Source organism: Podarcis bocagei (genome assembly GCF_964188305.1).
Source record: "Podarcis bocagei genome assembly, chromosome: 3".
Classification (NCBI taxonomy): Eukaryota; Metazoa; Chordata; class Lepidosauria; order Squamata; family Lacertidae; genus Podarcis; species Podarcis bocagei.
This window is the reverse complement of record NC_138127.1, coordinates 84,855,718-84,874,566: the sequence shown is the minus strand read 5'-3', so window position 1 is coordinate 84,874,566 and position 18,849 is coordinate 84,855,718. Positions and strand designations below refer to the sequence as shown.

General features: G+C 42.6%; 1 protein-coding gene and 1 long non-coding RNA gene across 2 annotated transcripts; one reads left to right on the top strand and one right to left on the bottom strand.

Moving 5' to 3' along the window:
• Positions 1 to 761: 761 nt before the first annotated feature.
• Positions 762 to 11,861, bottom strand: SLC30A1 (solute carrier family 30 member 1). Its single transcript, XM_081187594.1, has 2 exons — positions 10,991 to 11,861; positions 762 to 6,333 (listed from the first exon to the last, which is right to left on the bottom strand). Exons 1-2 carry the CDS (start codon positions 11,586 to 11,588, stop codon positions 5,435 to 5,437), a joined length of 1,497 nt encoding a protein of 498 aa, XP_081043720.1. The 5' UTR covers positions 11,589 to 11,861; the 3' UTR covers positions 762 to 5,434.
• Positions 11,862 to 12,192: 331 nt separating this feature from the next.
• LOC308583500 lies at positions 12,193 to 18,213 on the top strand. The gene is made up of 2 exons (XR_014006260.1): positions 12,193 to 13,070; positions 17,978 to 18,213. It is a non-coding gene; the product is annotated as an uncharacterized lncRNA (long non-coding RNA).
• Positions 18,214 to 18,849: the final 636 nt, after the last annotated feature.

Below are 18,849 nucleotides of genomic sequence, written 5' to 3'. Positions count from 1 at the left end.
GTTTATGTCTTCATTGCTCTTTCATCTACCCAGCTGTGTGATCCATGAGATTTTTTTATTTTTTGCTTCCCTGGATAGTTTCCTTTATGGACACTTTAAAGACACGCTGAAGACCTGTGTGGCAGTGTTTAATCTCTTCTGCCTTTGATCTGCCCAAGTCTTCCTCCCATTTTAGCCTTGGCAAAATTAGGACTTCAACAAAATGTTTATGGGCTTCTCTCTTAACAGGCTTTGTGCAACCTTTGAGCCAGCAGAAATTTGCATATAGGCACTGCAACTACTTGAGATGTCAGCAACCACATACTAATGCTACGCAATTTTCTTTTATGGGCTTTTTAGCTAGTGCACCCCTGATAAAACTATGCACAGAACTAATCGTGTGGTGGGTAGACTTGATAAGCTGTTCAGAATCAGGGATGTGAAGATTTGATCTAGATTCTGCTGCTTCTTGATTTTCTGACTGTAGCAACATGTGCGCAGCCCTAGCAGCCAGATTAGGCTGAGGGGTATGAAAGCATTTATAGACCTATGCTCCCTAACTGGCCTGGGGCTTGAGATTTGGTGAAAAACTGGACCCTTGTTAGCCAGATCTCATGTCTCAGAACTCTAATTAAACTAACCTTGCATTACTTACACACACACCCCACTGTGAACAAATTCATTTAGCCAAACCTCCAGTTAGAAATGTTTTTGATGTTACCAAATCAATTTCAGTAAGCGAAGGGGTGTTTAAAAGAGGAGAAACAAAGGACCCTGCCAAGTTTCATGTTTTATACAGCAACATTTATTTCCTTTTCGGTTTTCAGGTTTTATGCAAGGAAACACAGAGTCATAACTGGTTTAGCAGAAGCCTGTTGTCACTGGCATGATGTCGCGAGATACAGATATGCCAATTATGTCTCCGAAGCATTGGTTTCGAATACGACCCATAGAATTTAAGAGATGCCTCTCTAGCTACCACTGAGCGTAAGGGTTTGGAGACTAGGCTCAAGAACACTTAACAGAGAGAGAGCGCAAGTGGGGGAGGGGGGAAAAATCAGGCTCACACATTTGTAAGACATGGAAGTGTTCCTCACACAGGCATTTTAATGACAAACCCAGGATCACAGAGGTATGAAAGCTCCTGTTATAAGTAAGGCTGCATTTGGCTTACCAAAAAAATAAAAAATAAAAATCTGTCACATATGTTCTTATTTCAGGCACATGAAGCATTATAGTACCTTTCAGTCCACCAAGAGGTGGAGCAATGGTGCAAGATAGAACCAAAATAGAATATTTACTGTAATATTCAATAATTGTTTTGTAAACATAAGCCAGAGTCCCAGAAGGCTACATCGATGCTGTTATGAAATTAAAGCAGCATATTTAAATATTGTACTTAATACCCTTAAATACATAATACTCCTTTCACGAGAAACTTAAAAAGTCAAAAAGCAGAGGACGTAGTGTTAAAGGTGGTTCCCCGCCCCATCAATGAGAAAAGTCAGAAAGTGCATTCTAGTCTAAACAGTTTCCCATTATTTCAGTGGAGTCAGTGCCAGAGCTGCTCTCAGTGCTCTTAAATGAGTCTCTGAACAGAAACTTCATTGGCATACAGCAAGAGTTAGAGGTGCTCAGAGGCTAGGAGAGTGGGGGGGGGGGAGAGCAGATTTTATAACATAACAAATACATCTTCAGCACTACTTGCTTCCAGCACTTGAAGTGGTTTTGAAACATTCTCCAGAACTTTAGGTACCACTGTTAAACACTCAGTTTTGTTTTGTAAAGGTAATTTATTTGGGTAGTATTCAACAACGTTTTGCTCAGAATAGTCCCACTGAAATTAGTGGGCATTACTAAGCTATGCCCTTTAATTTCCACAGGGCTGCTCTTGAGTAAAAGGCTGAATACCACCCTTTGTATTAGAGGCTGGTTCTACAAATATTTCGTGATGCAGCAAACAGACCCTAAGTGTTCAATCATTTCAAATCTCTTTGAGCAGCTTCACATATTAACAGTCAGTGAATACAACAGCGTGTTTTCACAATGAAACTTGTAATGTGAGGTGGCTTAGCACTCTGTTCATTGCAATATCCCAGAAAGCTATGTTTAGTTTTCGCTGCAAAACTTCAGCAGAATAAAATGGCACAGCCACTTCACCACAAATGCATGTCCTGAGCACAGTGTGTTAATTACTTTTATCTACATGGAACAGCCTTCAACACCACTAGCATTCAGGAGAAAAATACTACCTTATACAAGAATTTGCAAAACTGGCTTCAATATTTTCATATACAATCAAGTACAAAAAATGCCTCCTGTAGTTTGGAGGTACTCCAGCTGTTCCATTTTTTCCAAACGTACCTAAGACAGCTGACATACCGGAAACCTTACCTGCAAAAGCAGAGATGAACACAACATATTCTGTTGTAAAAGCCAAGCTATTGCATAATAATAATAGTAATAATAATAATCAGGACCACACCTGGTACACAATTAGCTGCTTTTCTCCCTTACCACTGCAGTGCAAACTCAATATGAGAGTCAAAGTTTGTGCTTTAGAGAGACGCAGCAGTCTTTGAAAAAAGCTATTACCATATTGCAAAGTATACTAACCCAGAAACTTAGGGGGAAAAAATTGGCCCATCAGGGGGCAGATGAGGTTAAAAGTGAGACTCTATTGAGCTAGAATGTTTACTATGTGGGATATAGGCCACGCACATTTTAAAAAGAGGGAGGGAGGGAGAGAGAGACAGAGAGTGAGCAAGCTCATACTTCTAGCACTAAAAAGATAGGAAACCTTGGCTTCAAGATCCAGAATTTACAGTATTATTGTAGCTTTTCTGCCTGTCCATCAATACATGCCTGCCCGTTCCCAGCTATACCAATCTAGCCATGTCAATGTGAAAGAAAAGCAGCTGAAAAAAAATCTTATTAAAATACAGCTCCATGAGAATTGTACAGCAGTTTTTACATGCATGCAATAATACGTGAGGGACAAACTGGGAGTATTAACAAACAAGTGGCCTTTATAGCAAAGAGCCCAGAAGGCAAAGGTAGATGTATTTGATCATTTCACAAATACACCTTTCCAACACTTTACAGCTTGTTAACAGAATAATTTTGTTCTGAAAAAAATGAGGTTTGACTGCAACACTGCTGAGCAGGAGGTGCAGAGTGGAAGCGACTGATCACTTGCTTTGTTTGCAATTCCATGTCAAGAATGACAAATTAGTGACTTTCCATTTTGAAGTTGGGGAACAAACCTAAATAGCCATATAATAAAAGAGCCTGCATTTAAACAATGCAAATTACACTCCCCCCCCCCCTCACCAAAAAGGTAAAGTAGCAATGCATAAGGAAGACCTCAACAGTCCTCTTTCCTGGTTCTACAGCAATTGTACATGAATCAACTGTTTGAATAACTAAAATATATAAGGAAATTTTGCAATCCCATAAAGACTTCCAATAAGGGCTCTTAAAAATGCTTTAGAAATAGCATTAATGCCACCTCTGATTTAAGAATTAGCTCTATTTTTAATTGATCAAGAACAGGTAAAGGCTAGTTGAGATCCAGTAACCTATTGGCTAGCATCCTTGCATTCAACATAAGATTAGCCTCTGCAACTTCAATAGAACTAAGGTGGCTGATTTTAAGAGGATTAGCCAAGTGGCTTGACTGCAATCCACAAATTTGTGCAGCAATTTCATTTCTGAACAGGAAGCACTAACTGCTCCTCAACACCAAAGAGCAGAAAAGTTTGAAGTAGGCTAGAATTTGCTCCAACACATGCCTTCACTACACAAAATGTGTTCCAGATTATGAGAATTGACTGGTGGAGGAGTTCAGATGTCACAGTAAGCCATGGTTTATTGATAGGAAGAAGGCCCAAATAGTCTCAAGCTCCTGCTGATCCTCTGTGTGGCTACAAGGAAGTCAAAAGCTTTCACTTCTGGTTTTGTTTTTGTTTTATTAGCTTCAGTTGAGCACAATTCACCATTATATCCAAAACCTAAACTGTGGATAAACTATGATTTGTTGAAACAAGCCTGCTTCACAACCCATAGTTTGAAGTTGATTTGTTTCAACCACATCTTATTTAATAATGATTATTGAGTTTGGATGAACTGAACAGCTGCAATTGATCAAAAGTGGATGTGAGAGCTTCTGGTCTCTTCACAGCTGAATCTCAAAGCTCACTCATGTCACAATAAGCCAAGGTGTGCTACATCCTTCTCCAACCCGATGCCCTCCTGGTGGTTTTGGACTAAAACTCATCACCCCTGGCCACTGCCATGTTGATTGGAGCAGAGGAGAGTTGCAGTTCAAAACATCTGGAAGGCACCAGGTTGAGGAGGTTGATTTGAAGCAGCTTAGTAAGTTGTAACAGTTGCTTCATGAAGCAGCTGCCTGTATTGTGTTAGAAAGAATGCATTTCAGCTGCACGTTGGGTAAAATGGCTCATCACAGCTCATCATGAAATACATCAAATGAGAATATATTAATGTTTATATACTGCTAAATTCCATGGGTTTTTTTAAAAAAAGTAAAAAACATTCTTTTAACTCAAAACTAGATGTAATCCAGACAATATTTACTCTTCCATTTCGGCAAGGCATGGATGACACCGCAATGACAAATATCAGCTGTTTCTAGTTCTGGCATAAATTTACTTGAAAGTAAGGTGTTCTTAAAAAATTCTTAAACCTATACAATTGGGGAATGCACAAACTGAGATGCCTTTAAAAGGACTGGTCAATTTCTGTCTTAAAGTTATCCTTACAGTCATGTGGATATGCATATCTTTTACAAATCCGATTTTCAAAGCAGCCATTTTTCATTAGGCCCCCAGTACAACACAAAACAGGGTTTGTTTTTTTAATAAACCAGTACTAGATATGTTTTAAGATGCTACTACTAATACTATGGAGTATAACCTACATGAAATAGGGTTCACTTTTTCATGTATAAGGGAAAAAAATTCCTCAAATAGTCTACCTTAAAAAAATAATTCTGCCTAATTATTGGCTTCCTTTCTTTATGGTTTGTAAAACATTCACATTCACACACACAATAAGTAGAAAGGCTTCTTCCTGGATTTCTCTAACACATACTGATTTCCAAATGGAGAAATGGGTTGCTGAAGAACTCAATTTTAATTTTTAATCCAAAAAAAAAAGCATCTTGGCAGAAATGTTGATACTGGTTCTCCAGAGTTGTTGAAGCATCTGTAAACTTTCCGGTGCAATTCAACTAAAAGTTAACACAAGCACATATTGTGTTGGGACGGCACAATTATATCCTTTCAAACAGGCAGCCTAGATTTAAGTATTGTGACCAGAACAGGGATTTCAACAATTACAATACTTTGCAACTTGTCTCTTTAATGCTAGTCTTTCTTCTCAAAATCAACCTGTGGTTGAATGCAGACTTCACTCAGCACAACTTTGGGAATTACAAAGACGATTCAAATTGTTTGTTAGGATCTTCCCCAAGCTTTACAGCAGGTATACACTCTGATTTAGTCCTCCTGGTTTTGTGCTGTGAAGAGTCAATGGCTATTTCAGAGAAAGAAATAGAAACGGAAGGGGACTTATCGGTCTTCTTTGCACTAGTCTTTTCCGTAGTTCCACAACACTGCTTCAGAGCACACTGGGTTCTGCAGGGAAGTTCACATTTGGTTACAGCCTCCCCAATAGTAAACTCAGGCTGTATGGTTGTTGCGTGTATCCCTTCATCATGAAATATCTCTTTAATATCCTTCGCAACTTTCAGGTACGTTTCTGGGTCCTTAAATTTAATGTGAGCAGTGCCAATGATCCTGCTTCCTGCCAGCTGCCAAACATGCAATTCATGGACAGCTTCAACTTCTTCCAGTTTGCGGAGTTTCGCATTTAAAGAACGAATATCAATTTGTTTCGGAACAGTTTGCAAAAGGATAAGGGCGGATTCTTTAAGAAGTGGGTAAGTTGTATAGAGCAGAATGCAAACCATTATGAGACACAATGCAGGATCTAAATATAGGACCCAGCAGGGACCAGCTACAGGAATTTTCCATAACTCAGTTGCATTCATTCTAGAAGACAACTGAGTAATGTTTTCTGCACAATCGTCATTGATACATGGGTTAATACAAGGCCCATCCTTAGGGCAAGGAGTCCAGTAAGCGTAAAATACTAAAGCATTCACCACAACAATAACGGAGCCCAGGGCATCTCCAAGAACATGAAGAAATACTCCACGCATATTGAGTTGACCACTAGTGTCTTCGTCAGGTTCGATGTCCAGAGAGGTGTCATTATCAATATTCCCATTTGGTTGAAGTTCCATTTGGTTCTCTTTTGCCCCATCACCTGCAAACACAAGAGCAACATTGTTACATGGATAGGAAGCCTTGTGGGGTGGGTTAACCGACTGCTAGCAATATTGGGGACAATATAATATTTGGAGGAGGAAGGCATTTCTCTTTGTAGAGTTTTGGAACCACTAGAATACACACACCGCTTTACAGAATAATGACTTGTTACAGCAACCAAGTCAGTGGTTTTTCAAACACTAAAGAGAGAAGTCTTCTTTTCAGATCACAGACCCACTTTTAACAGCAACCTGTAATAAGGAATCCCAATATTAATATTTTAATAATATAACCACCTTTCTGCTCTTCTCATTTTGGGGGGTGGGTGGGAATATCCTAACCCAAGAGGATAAAAACAACAAAATGGTGGTATTACTGCTAGTCTAGATTGGGTGTTTGCCCCAGCTATGGGTTCTGACTTGCAATCTAGAAACACTGATTCAGAGCATTCAAAGGATTCCATGTATTCTCAGTATTCCTTATTATAACACTAAAGTAGGTCACTATTATATCTGTATTACAAGGGAGCCAGCTGAGAGAGGGTGGCTTGATGGTGGCAGAGCTACGAATTGAATGGAGGCTTCTAAGTTCAGAATCACAACACTACACTAGCTCTCATGTATTGTTTTATTAAATTAGGTAATGATTCAGTAAGATTGGGTGGAAAGGGAGGGAAGGTTAAAGGAGCATGCAGTCTGTGTGCAGCAAGGAATGGGGAGAGGTGAGACATTTCATATTTTACAAAAAATAAAGCTCCAGTCTGCACAACAGTTGAAATATGTCACTACCATGAAAAATCATGTCACAGATATGAAGCAGCTTATACATGCCTACATGTCCACAATGAAATGGCAGAGAAGACATGTCACTAAAATGGCAGGTGGTGTCTATCAAAAAAGAGTGGCATCTGTCAAGACTGTATGAAGTCAAATGCCATTACTGCAGCCTTTGTTATGCAAGTATTATTTTGAACTGGAATTTATTCCAACTTTGAATTTTGTTGAAACAAACATGCACCCATCCTCCTTTACGAGTGTGCCCTCAAATCTGATTCAAATAAAAGAGACTGTCCCAGATACTAGTAGCTTTGAGAAACCTCTCTGCAGCTTTTTGACACAAGCAATTGTTCTCTCACTAGAATATCACACAAATGGATTTGCCAATACAAACCAGCCATTACATCAAAGGAGATTTTTCTTCTTGTGAACTGAAAAAAGTTTTTGAGATATTCATGCATTGATACAGACTCAAAAAAGTTTTTGAGATATTCACGCATGGATACTGAGCAAAATTTTGCCTGGTGATTTCACCAATATAACCGGTAGAACTGGAAACCATCACAACTCCCACACTTGTTTCACCAGGTAAACTCCACCTATATAATGTACTTTACAAGTCCCAGAAGTAGCATCCTCAAGTGAGTTCAAGAGTTATGTTCATGCATACTAAAAAAAGAAGACAGCTTTTAAAAGTAGCAGAAAGTCAAGGCCTGCTAACAGGTATATGCTTAAGATATGAACTAAGCACACTGATACAACACTATTAGGCTTCATGACCTGCAGCTATAGGACCTACACAAGAAATCCTCCTTCCTGTTTTGCACCAAGAAATAAAGCTCAGTGAATAAGCCAGCATATTGCCTAATTGTGATAGTCTCGCCTTGCCAGGCCTAACATTTATCACCTCCAACTATTGCCAGACTAAGTTTATGCCCCACTACAGTGGTGCCTCGCAAGACGAAAAGAATCGCAAGCCCATTAGCGGATTAGCGGCTTTTAGCGGCTTATCTGCTGATCAGATCAGCTGATAAGCGGCTTAGAAAAGGGGGGGGGGAAACCAGCAGGAACTCGCAAGACATTTTCGTCTTGCAAAGCAAGCCCATAGGAAATTCGTTTTGCGAAGCACCTCCAAAACGGAAAACTCTTTCGTCTAGCGAGTTTTCCGTCTTGAGAGGCATTCGTCTTGCAGGGCACCACTGTAGTATTTTGTAAAACTTACGTTCAACTTAAAATCCTTACTATACATGGGGCAGGACATACAAGGTTTGCTATGCTTGGCATAACTTTTTAAAAACATATTCAATTCCATTCACCTGTTTTTCAGTAAAGAAAATATAGCTGTGTAGTCTGTTGACAGCTAATCATCCTTCAACTGTATGGACTAGCTTCAGTGGAAAACTCTGGGCCACATACACCCCTAGAGGAACAAGCGTGTGCTACCTAGGTGCCAATACTGAGGATGACTGGTGGGCTGTAGAAATAAGACATGCACCCTCTAGAGACAGAAAGAGAGAAGTCGGTCCACTTCTCTATGAAAGGGAACTTTGCCGTACCTACTTGGCCAGATCCTACCAGCTGTCATAATATGCTGCCTATTATCCTAGCACTGACTCCCTATTAAAACATGAAATAGAGACATAAAATAATTTACTGGCATAAACTAAAATTATATTAAAAGTAGTGTATTGCCATATATTCCCATTTATTTCTACAGTAGATAACAAATTCTTTCATCTGAGATGTTGCTAGGATCAATTATGAGTTCCAGTGGCCTGAAATTAAGAGATGACAGTCCAACTACATAGGGCCTTTATTTTCAATTTTTTACAAAAACCAAATTACTAATGATAAAAGCTTTAATGAAAACAAAATTAAGCAAGAATACCAAAGCAGAGCGAAGTAGTTCAGCTGACATAGCAATGAGCAACAATGTAAACATTTGTACCACTCCACTTTTATTTTGGTACTATCCCAGGAAATTATATTGGGCTGAATAGGTCTTTAATATTCTGACTACACTGATAGTTTTGCAATATTTCAAGTCTGTAGAAGAGCTGTAAGCAACACTTATAAACAGACACTGTATTCTGTAGGATCAGAAATAAAACAAAACTGCTTTTTCATAAGGAATTTTACATTCCACATCTATAGTCATGATCATTGTCATCTATGGATAATATGCTTCCTATTGCAACTTGGCTCCATTTAAAGACCTGGCAAAAGAGGAAGTGCTTCTAGTTACTGGAACCAATACCATGCAAAGGCTTTGGGTGTAGATCAGGAATGTCAGTAGAGTTCATTCTGCTCACCAGGAATGTTGGGAAGGCAGTTAACAGAAGCTGCAGCTTCCTGTGAGCTTTGCCACTCTGTCTACTTTAATGCAACGTGTTAACCCCTAAAATAGGGGGTTCTGCAGATTTCCCCATGAGCCCAAATTGTGCTATAGGATATAAAGTTTCCTTTAAAGCCCTAAACGGCCTCGGTCCAGTATACCTGAAGGAGCGTCTCCACCCCCATCATTCTGCCCGGACGCTGAGGTCCAGTGCCAAGGGCCTTCTGGCGGTTCCCTCATTGCGAGAAGCAAAGCTACAGGGAACCAGGCAGAGGGCCTTCTCGGTAGTGGCGCCCGCCCTGTGGAACACCCTTCCAGCAGATGTCAAAGCGATAAACAACTACTTGACATTCAGGAGACATCTTAAGGCAGCCCTGTTCAGGGAAGTTTTTAACGTGTGATATTTTATTGTATTTTTGGTTTTTATGGAAGCCGCCCAGAGTGGCTGGGGAGGCCCAGCCAGATGGGCGGGGTATAAATAAATTATTATTATTATTATTATTATTATTATTATTATTATTATTATTATTATTATTATTCATCAAGCTGTAAAAGAAAGAAGGCTGATTATATCGGGCCTCAGTTGTCAAAACTGTTCTGAGAAGCCCAAGGGTTTCTCAGTGGCAAGAACATTAACAGCAGTAACTTCCTCTGTAGCAGCTTGTCCACCACTACTGAATTTCCCCTGCAATGCATGGTCACAGGAACTTATGGTTCCTAAAGTCATACTTTTCATTACAGTAGGATGGAAGGCATACTTGACCTGACTTATGTGTTTTAAAATTTGCATCAGACTCCTCTGCAAGGTTCAAAGGCAGACATGCTGGGTTGTCTCAGGAGACATCTTGGGAAGGGGGCTCTAAAGGTAAGAAATTTGAAAAGCACTGCAGTAGTTCCTTTCCTTGCGTTCTGCGAAAGCTTAATGCCACCAGCAAAGACTGTGAAATGTTGGTGGCTTTCATGTAGGGAATTCAAGGTACTTATTCTATAAAGTAAAGTGTATTTCTGTTCTGTACAAAGGGGTCCTTCCATAAAACAGAACGAATGGGTGCTGCTGCAGCTTCTGTTAACTGCCTTCCCAACATTCCTGATGGGCAGAATGAGCTCCTTGACATTCCTTGATCTACACCCAAAGCCTTTGCATGGTATTGGTTTCCAGTAGCACTTCCTCTTTTGCCAGGTCTTTAAATGGAACCAAGTTGCAATAGGAGGCAGATTATGCACCGATGACAACTACCACCACCACAACTACAAGATCTGAAGTGTGCAACTCCTTATGAAAGGGCAGTTTCATTTTATCTAGGAACCTACAGAATGCAAATGTCTGCTTAGAAGTGCTGCTTACAAGCTCTTGTGCAGACTAGAAATATTGCCAGACCATCAGCTTAGTGGGGATATTAAAGACCTGTTCAGCCCAATAACCTGGTTCTGATGGAGGCTCCGACCGCTTCCGGGTACCCCTCATATTTGGGGCTGTGCCTGGGAGAAGCCAGGCATCCCCGGGCAGAGGGGAGGCCTGCTCGCCCACCCCACCCCCAGCTCACCTAGCTTCTCCAGGCTGACTCCATTGAAGCTGCTGAAATTGTCCACCAGGGTGTTGGTCTCCTCCTCTTTCTGCCGCTCTCCGGGAGGCTGCTCTGCCTTGCCCCGGCGCCGGTGGCCCCCTCCTCCTCCCCCGTGCGAGTGGCCGTGACCTCCTCCGCCGCCGCCGTGCTGGTGGAAGAGACAGAGCCCCAGGACGTTGACCAGGAGCCCCGCGGCGCCGACGCCGATGACCACCCAGGGCTGCTTGATCTCGTTGGGCTCGGTGAAGCGCTCGATGGCCTCGAGCAGGATGGTGAAGCAGAGCGCCGTCAGGAAGACGGCGTTGACCAGCGCGCCCATCACCTCGGCGCGCACCCAGCCGAAGGTGTTCTTCTTGGTGGCGCGGGTGCGCTCGGCGAAGCGCACGGCCACCAGCGCCACCACCAGCGCCATCACGTCCGACAGCATGTGGAAGGAGTCCGACAGCATGGCCAGCGAGTCCGTCACGCGGCTCACCGCCACCTCCACCACGAAGAACAGGAAGGTCAGCGCCAGCATGCACATCAGGCGCGCCCGGCGGCACCCGTGCCGGCGCCGGACCGGAGCCTCCGCGCCCATCTTCGCCCGAGACGGAGCGGACCCGGCAGGACCCAGGCGGCGCCCACGAAGCGGCCGCTGTTGCCGAGGGAGGTGGGGGAGCGGCGGCCGGCGGCTCTTCGACTGCGCCTCGGCCGCTTCAGGCTGTCGACGCTCCGGCTCCTTTGCTTCTGCTCTCCTCCGCCGCCGCCTCAGTCTGTTCGAAGGAGAACTAGCAGCAGCAGCAGCGGCACCGCCGTTCTTTGCAGACGGTTTGAAACTAAACTTTGCACCCGAACCCCCTCGCACTCCTTTCCACACGGAACCCCAGAGCCGCCCGCCGCGCGGGCCCGCCCACTCGGGGCCTCCTCATTGGCGACGGCTCCCGGCAACCGCGCCGCCCGCCGCCAGGGCCCGCCCACCGCCGGCTCGCTCATTGGCGGTGGCCCCGGCAACCGGGCGGGGACCGGTCACGCCTCCCCGCGAGCTGATTGGCACCCAGATGGCCTCGCGACCAGTCCCAACCGCCACGCCTACACGCGGCTTCGCGATTCGCTCGCCGAACCTCCGGCTTCGTCTGGGGAGGCGGGGGCGCGGCCTCGGGGGGCGCGGCGCTGGTTTCGATTGGGGGGACGCGGTCAGCCGCGGTGTGCGGCAGCCTATCAGCCTTGGCTTTCCGCTCCTCGCTCCGTTCTGCCTCCGCCTCCGAAAGAGTCATTTTTTCGGGACTGGTGCAAAACGTGGTTGCGCTGAAGGAACAGAAGAGCCTTCTTCCTCCTTCGCCCCGCCCCTCCCTCCCCCCCACCCGCGCGCATCGCCCCGGTTTTCCACACGGCCCACCAGTGGAACGCGGCATTTACCTCACAGCGGCTCTTTTACACCCGGCCCGAGCTTCCCCTTTCCGCCTCGGCGATACTGACAGGTTGACTCTCCCGCTCTTGGCAGCCGCGCCCGGACACGGCGCGAGTGTGAGGAGGGCGCTGGGGCATGTGTGAACCTGTCAGTGCGCACGCGATACACCCCACTCTTCCCCTTCGCAACACCCAAGGGCAACGCTTCCCGTGTAGCGATGTTCCCGTGTGCGTCAAAAGCAATAACAATAGCAACAACAACATATTTCCATCCATTTCTAGGCTCCCCTGCCTCGGGGGCGCCTACATATCTCTTGCCTCATCATCCACTTGCAATGTAGGTCGTGCCGGGGGAAAAACACGACTGGCCCAAGATCACCCAAAGAGTATTGTGGCTCCTTATGTAAAAATAGATCTTGCTCGCCCTTTGGGGTGGCCACAAAACACTCGTGTTATTTAACCCGCTCACAGCCTCTCCACAACATCCAAATAAGTGAGCAAGACTCGCCATAAGGGATATGGCAGGGTGGATGGGCAAACCATTCCTAGTCATATTTACCACTTTGGGACCTTACAAAAGATCTTGGCTTGTGTTCTCCTGTGCTCAGGCCTCCCTAGATAGCAGCCTGCCCAAAGCATTGAGGGTCCTGCTTTTCTTCTCTTGGTTGATAAGGTGAATCCTCCAAATAACAAACAATGCCAAAGCTACTAAGAATCCCAAATGCCCACACATTTCCATGTTGTCACCTCTCCTGGCAAAGCAATGCATGTTCTCCTAGCCGTATGGACACCACCTACCACACCTACTTGAGTCGAAATGTATTAATATCGGCTTGCGTTGTATGCACAGTCAATGCCCATCCATCTCTGGCCAGCTTGCCTTATGATGCACAAGTGGTTCATGACATCCAGGCTTTGACAATACAGACGCTAAAACAAATACACCAGCCCTCCCATCTCAGTCTAACAGGCCCTGATGAGGCACCCCATCTTGTGCCGGATATTGTGACAGCCGTAAAATCTTCCTCTGAAACATGTTTGTGAAGGTCTGGAAATCCTATATTCCACACGGAGCTATCTGTAAAGTGTCCATGAATCTGGTAGGACTCGCAGATTTCACAGCCACCACTTATAGTTTAGGTATTAAACTGATTGATTCAGTCACCATTCAAATTGCCACCCTGCTCTGAACAACCTAGGTTATACAATAATTGTTCTACCAGAATTTAATCAACCAGCCAGCCGACCATTTTTATCTTAACCATAAGTCTCAACAGAAATCAAACCATCCCCAGCATAAGGCTGTTATTGGAATTTGGCCCTTGGGATGTGTGATTCTGCCTGGGGGCTTGTGATGCCCAGAAAAAGCATTTCTTTTCCATTTTGGATATCTCCTCTGGAAGGCACATGGGATGGGTGAAATCTTATTTGGTCATACTTGTTGTTTTAACGAAAGCCAAGTATCACAGCTGACATAACACCTAATATAGCTTTATGCTATATTACCTCACTGCTGTTGGCATTGCTGCAGCATGTTTTCAAGAATCACCAATACTTTATAATTTTCATTTTATTACTACTACCTTTCTTTCATAACTTTAGAGGTAACTTTCATGAATTTGGGGGTTTATGAAGGATTGACAACCGGCAATTGTTTAGTGATCTGTTGTTCCTCCACAAGAGGGATGTCTTGAGAATATATTTCAGCATAGCCAATAATCAAATTCCAAAATTAACTGCCTGTTTACACTGCCAGTGCTTCAACGTCTTGCATCATTTCATTTTAAGGATATTAAAAGTTGCCTGTTTCCCAAATGCCATTCTTCTCAGACAGTCTCAGTAGATTAAATCTCCTCAGTGAATAGTCCACACTTGAATTGTGGCAGTTAATTCCAAAGTCATCTGGCAGTAGAACCTGCTGATTCAGTTATTCCAACCATTATTTTGATAATGGAATGGAAGGTCCCTCAAACCAACTTTTGCCATTACTATTCCAAAAAGCAGCAGTTGAGAAGAGATATTGCAATGGCTAGAACTATTAGAGCAGTTTACTCTTGAGTAGTCCAATGTATCTTAATGAGAGGATAAATTGTTTGGAGACTTCTGCAGCAGGGCTTCCCTTTGTGCACAGATTCTTAGCCAACTGCTCTGTGATATTTCTTGCTACTGAGGGTGCTATCTATGTAGCAACACAATTGCTTGTGGTTACTTTAGATTAAAGGACACACTAGCTAATTCTATCTTCTGCTGGTTTGATTGTGTTGCCTATTGAATCAAAATGTCAAGATTTTACACTTGGAGCCAGCATGATGTGACTGTTGCAAAGTTTTTGTTTGGCTGTGGGAATTTCAGGTTCAAACATGCTGCTGAAAGCCTCTTCACAAATACAAAGTGACAAATTTTATGATATTAGTTTTGCTACTGAGTAAGCACTTGATAGATGTATGCACTTGTTAATCCAACCCTCCAGCCAAGTGTACCTGAACAATCTTTTTTAAAAAAACAACAACCTTAGGTTCATATAAAAATATATCACATTCTTACATGTGCATCATGTGCAATTGCTGATGCTGTTATTCTGCAGTTAAACATGTGTATCCTGCTCCTCTGCCAAGGAATTAAGTTCCACCATATCATCAGATGTGAATTTACCGGTAATTCTCTGTCATTTGGTAAATTGTGGATTTTCAATGAAATTGATTTCTTTTAAGGCTGTAATACTTTGGATAATTACAAATAATTACAGATAATTATGAATTTCAAAGGATGGCTGTGTTTTGGTTTGCGTACTGTTTTGAAAAGTGTGAATTTGATAGATTTGGCTTTAAATGCATAATGAATCAGATCTTTCCTCCATCCCTACTTAGAGTAGAACCACTGAAATCAATGGGATTAAGTCTGTTGTGTCCATTGATTTCAATATGCCCAATCTAAGTATGATTCAGTCAGATACAACAACGAAGTAGAACTACCTTCCAGTAACCATAAATAATGTTTGGTCACAATGTCAACATACACAATGTCAAAGCAATAGGACTTTTTAGTCCAAAGGCTTCTGGTTAACTTGTAAAGGTGTGATCTAGGTTATAGAGATGGCCAGTTCCATATTATGAGGAACATCATTACAATGTTTATTTCTATCTTAAGGGACGCAGTCTTCTCCAGTTTAATAGCATGTGGAAGCTACAGCTATCCATTAACAGTATATGGATTTATCCATTTAGCAGTACATGTCTACCCAGATGTTAAATTATACACATCCACTGCTCTCAGTGGGGCTTCCTCCGGGTGAGCATTACAGAATTACAGTATCAATGCATCAAGACAAAAAAAGGATCATACTGCTGTAAAGCTTCTCCCTTGAACTCCACCTGTATCGAGTACAACAAGGTACAACACATAATCGGTGAGTTGCCGACTGCAGTGTCATATTTCTTCAGCAGTATCCACCCACTACGTCTTCAGTATGAGTTAATAAGCCAGTGTATTACCCAATTATGGAAATGAATGGCAAATTAGTCAAAACATCTGGCTCCTTACAAAGCCTTTCACTGCTGGGGATTGTGAAGGTGGTGGTGGGGAGAACATTTATTAAGAAGAGGAACAGAGTGCTGTGTAGTTGAATTACTCTAGGAGGCCAGTAAAGGAAGAGGAAGAATGAAGGAGGGCTGACTCATGATTACTGCTCCTTACTGAAGTATTTCACTGGGGATTTAATACAGAAAGTTTTTCTGCTTTCTCTGCAGACCTCAGCAAGGCTTGTTTGCCCCTCACCATCCATAAAAGTGAGCACCACATGAGATATTTTGCTGTTCCTTAGTCTGATTCTTTTTTCTAAAAGGGCAAAAAAACCTCATAGTAAACAAGTTATATTTAGTTAGTTACTTTTATTTAAAGCAGGGGTTCCCAAATTGGTCTGTAGACCACCAAAGGTCATTGAGCTTCATTCAGTTGATCTGTGGCATGTCTGTAAAAATGCAATTAAAAAGCATGCAGGATCTAGCACAGCAGGGGAAAAAAGTATTAAGTGGTCTGCCAGTACCGTCTGGTATAGAAGATTTTTTTCCCCCTTGGGCACCATTCAACAAGCATTCCTGTCCAGTAGAGGCCTTCAGCCCTGACAGAAAACAAATCACAAAGGCATACAGGGTCCATTGCTTAGTGCTAGCGCACATCTTTTAAATGCAGACGGTCTGAGGTTCAATCCCTAGCATATGGAGGTAGGGAAATGGCCTGCCATTTATGCACACACACACACACACACACACACACACACACACACACACACACTCCTGAAATCCTTTTAGACTTCACTCCAGTAACAAATGGAATCACTCATAGCTGTAGTGCACATCTTCAATTTACAATCCTTGTTTCATGCCATAATGTCCTGAATGGTTTGGTATAATCAGGATCCAATCTTTATCCCCAACTTTCTGGGAGTAAGCTCCGTTGAACTAAATGGGGCCAACTGCAGATTTTCATTTTTAAAAAAATATATGATTGCAACTAATAGGAACCCACTGAGACAGGAAAGCTTTGGGAAGTTCAAAAGAAATTACAGATCCAATTAGAAACTCCCCCCCCCCTTTACTTTGTTCTTAAGAATGGCAGATGGCCTGTAGGTGTTGCATTCTGGCATCTGCAAGTTGGTGCAAAACAGTACATGGCAAGGACAAATATCAGATTTAAAACTGTTTTGAAGAAAGGAGAGGGGAAAGTGTTGGTCTTGGTTTAAAAAATAATTGGTTTTTTTAAAAAGAAAAACTTTAAAACCTGGGATTCCTGATACTGGAGGGAAGAATGGCTCCATAGTATTCATTGTCACAAAGCTGTGCCTATTTCTAATGCATATGTATCTTTGTAAATATAGATATAGCCATCTCTCTCTAGCCATCTTACATGTACAGGTAGTCTTGTTTTTCTGTTCATAAATAATCTTTTATACCATTTCCACTTTGGGAGGTTCCTTTGACCTTGTTCTGATACTCTAGGGGACCTTCTTTGTTTTATGCAGACCAACATAGCAGCTTCAACATATAAAATAAAAATATATTTGTGGAAGGAAAAAGAAACGGCTTTGGCAATCATCCAAAAGGTGTATTTATCTTTGCTCTTTCCACATAATCATCTGTTCTGTGGAAAGCAAGTGATAATGATTCAGCAGAAGGAAAAATTCTAAATACAATAAATTTGTGGAAGCAAAAGAGAAAGGAAAAAAGAACAGTAAATATTTTCCTCTCCTGTAATTGCAGGAATTTCCCTGTGAGGGGTAAGTTAGTAAACTGTACATTTGAGCTATTTTTCTTGCTAAGAATATATTTCTGGGAGGTGGTTTGCAGACAGTCTCAGTCAGCAATGGGGACACAAGTACTTTGGTGATCAGATATTTAATTATCTGTTTCCATTTCTGTTTGTTTTGGCCATTAACCATAACAAAGTTGGTAATTTAAACACTTTGCAAATTAAACTGTATATTGGTCTGATGATGTTTTGAAGGGCAGAAGTCTATAATATCAGTAGGGAAAGCTTCAGGTATACTCTGATATAGGTGTAATTTTTTTTTTTTGTAAAATCTAGGAAGGAAGAATATGAACAGCAATCCATCTCTTTCAAAATGGTGTCAGGCTGAAGCATGTATCAGGACACAACATTATTGTCTTGTCATCATTAGTGGTAATGAGAGATTTCCTCCTAATACAAATGCCAGGATTTTCATCAAGTCCAAAGGAAGAGAAGGAAAGGGTTAATTTAAAAAAACCAACCACCCCAGCTAATGCTCTTTCCTTCTTCCCTTCCTTCCTTCCTTCCTTCCTTCTTCTTTTTTTTTTTTTAAACCAACCCTGGACATTAAATGCAAAGACACATCTAGCTTCACTGCTGGTTTGTTCCTGAGGCTGTAGGATTAGTAGCACCCAGATCCAATTTCCACTTGGCTGTGAAGCTCACTATTTATCTGGGCCTAGCCTACCTCATAGGGTTTTTGTTAGGATAAAGATATGTTGCCTTGAGGTTCCTGGAGGCAAGGTGGGATAGGAGGGCAATAATATAATAGCAAATTAATCATTCATAGTAGTAAGGTAAAGGGACCCCTGACCATTACGTCCAGTTGCGGACGACTCTGGGGTTGCGGCGCCCATCTCGCTTTACTGGCCGAAGGAGCTGGCGTACAGCTTTCGGGTCATGTGGCCAGCATGACTAAGCCGCTTCTGGCGAACTAGAGCAGCGCACGGAAACGCTGTTTACCTTCCCACCAGAGCAGTACCTATTTATCTACTTGCACTGAATATTGAATAAAAAGGCAGACGTTAAGAAACATTTCCTTGTCTTTGAGAGCCAGTGTGGTGTAGTGGTTAAGAGTGGTAGTCATGTAATCTGGGGAACCGGGTTCGCGTCTCCGCTCCTCCACATGCAGCTGCTGGGTGACCTTGGGCTAGTCACACTTCTTTGAA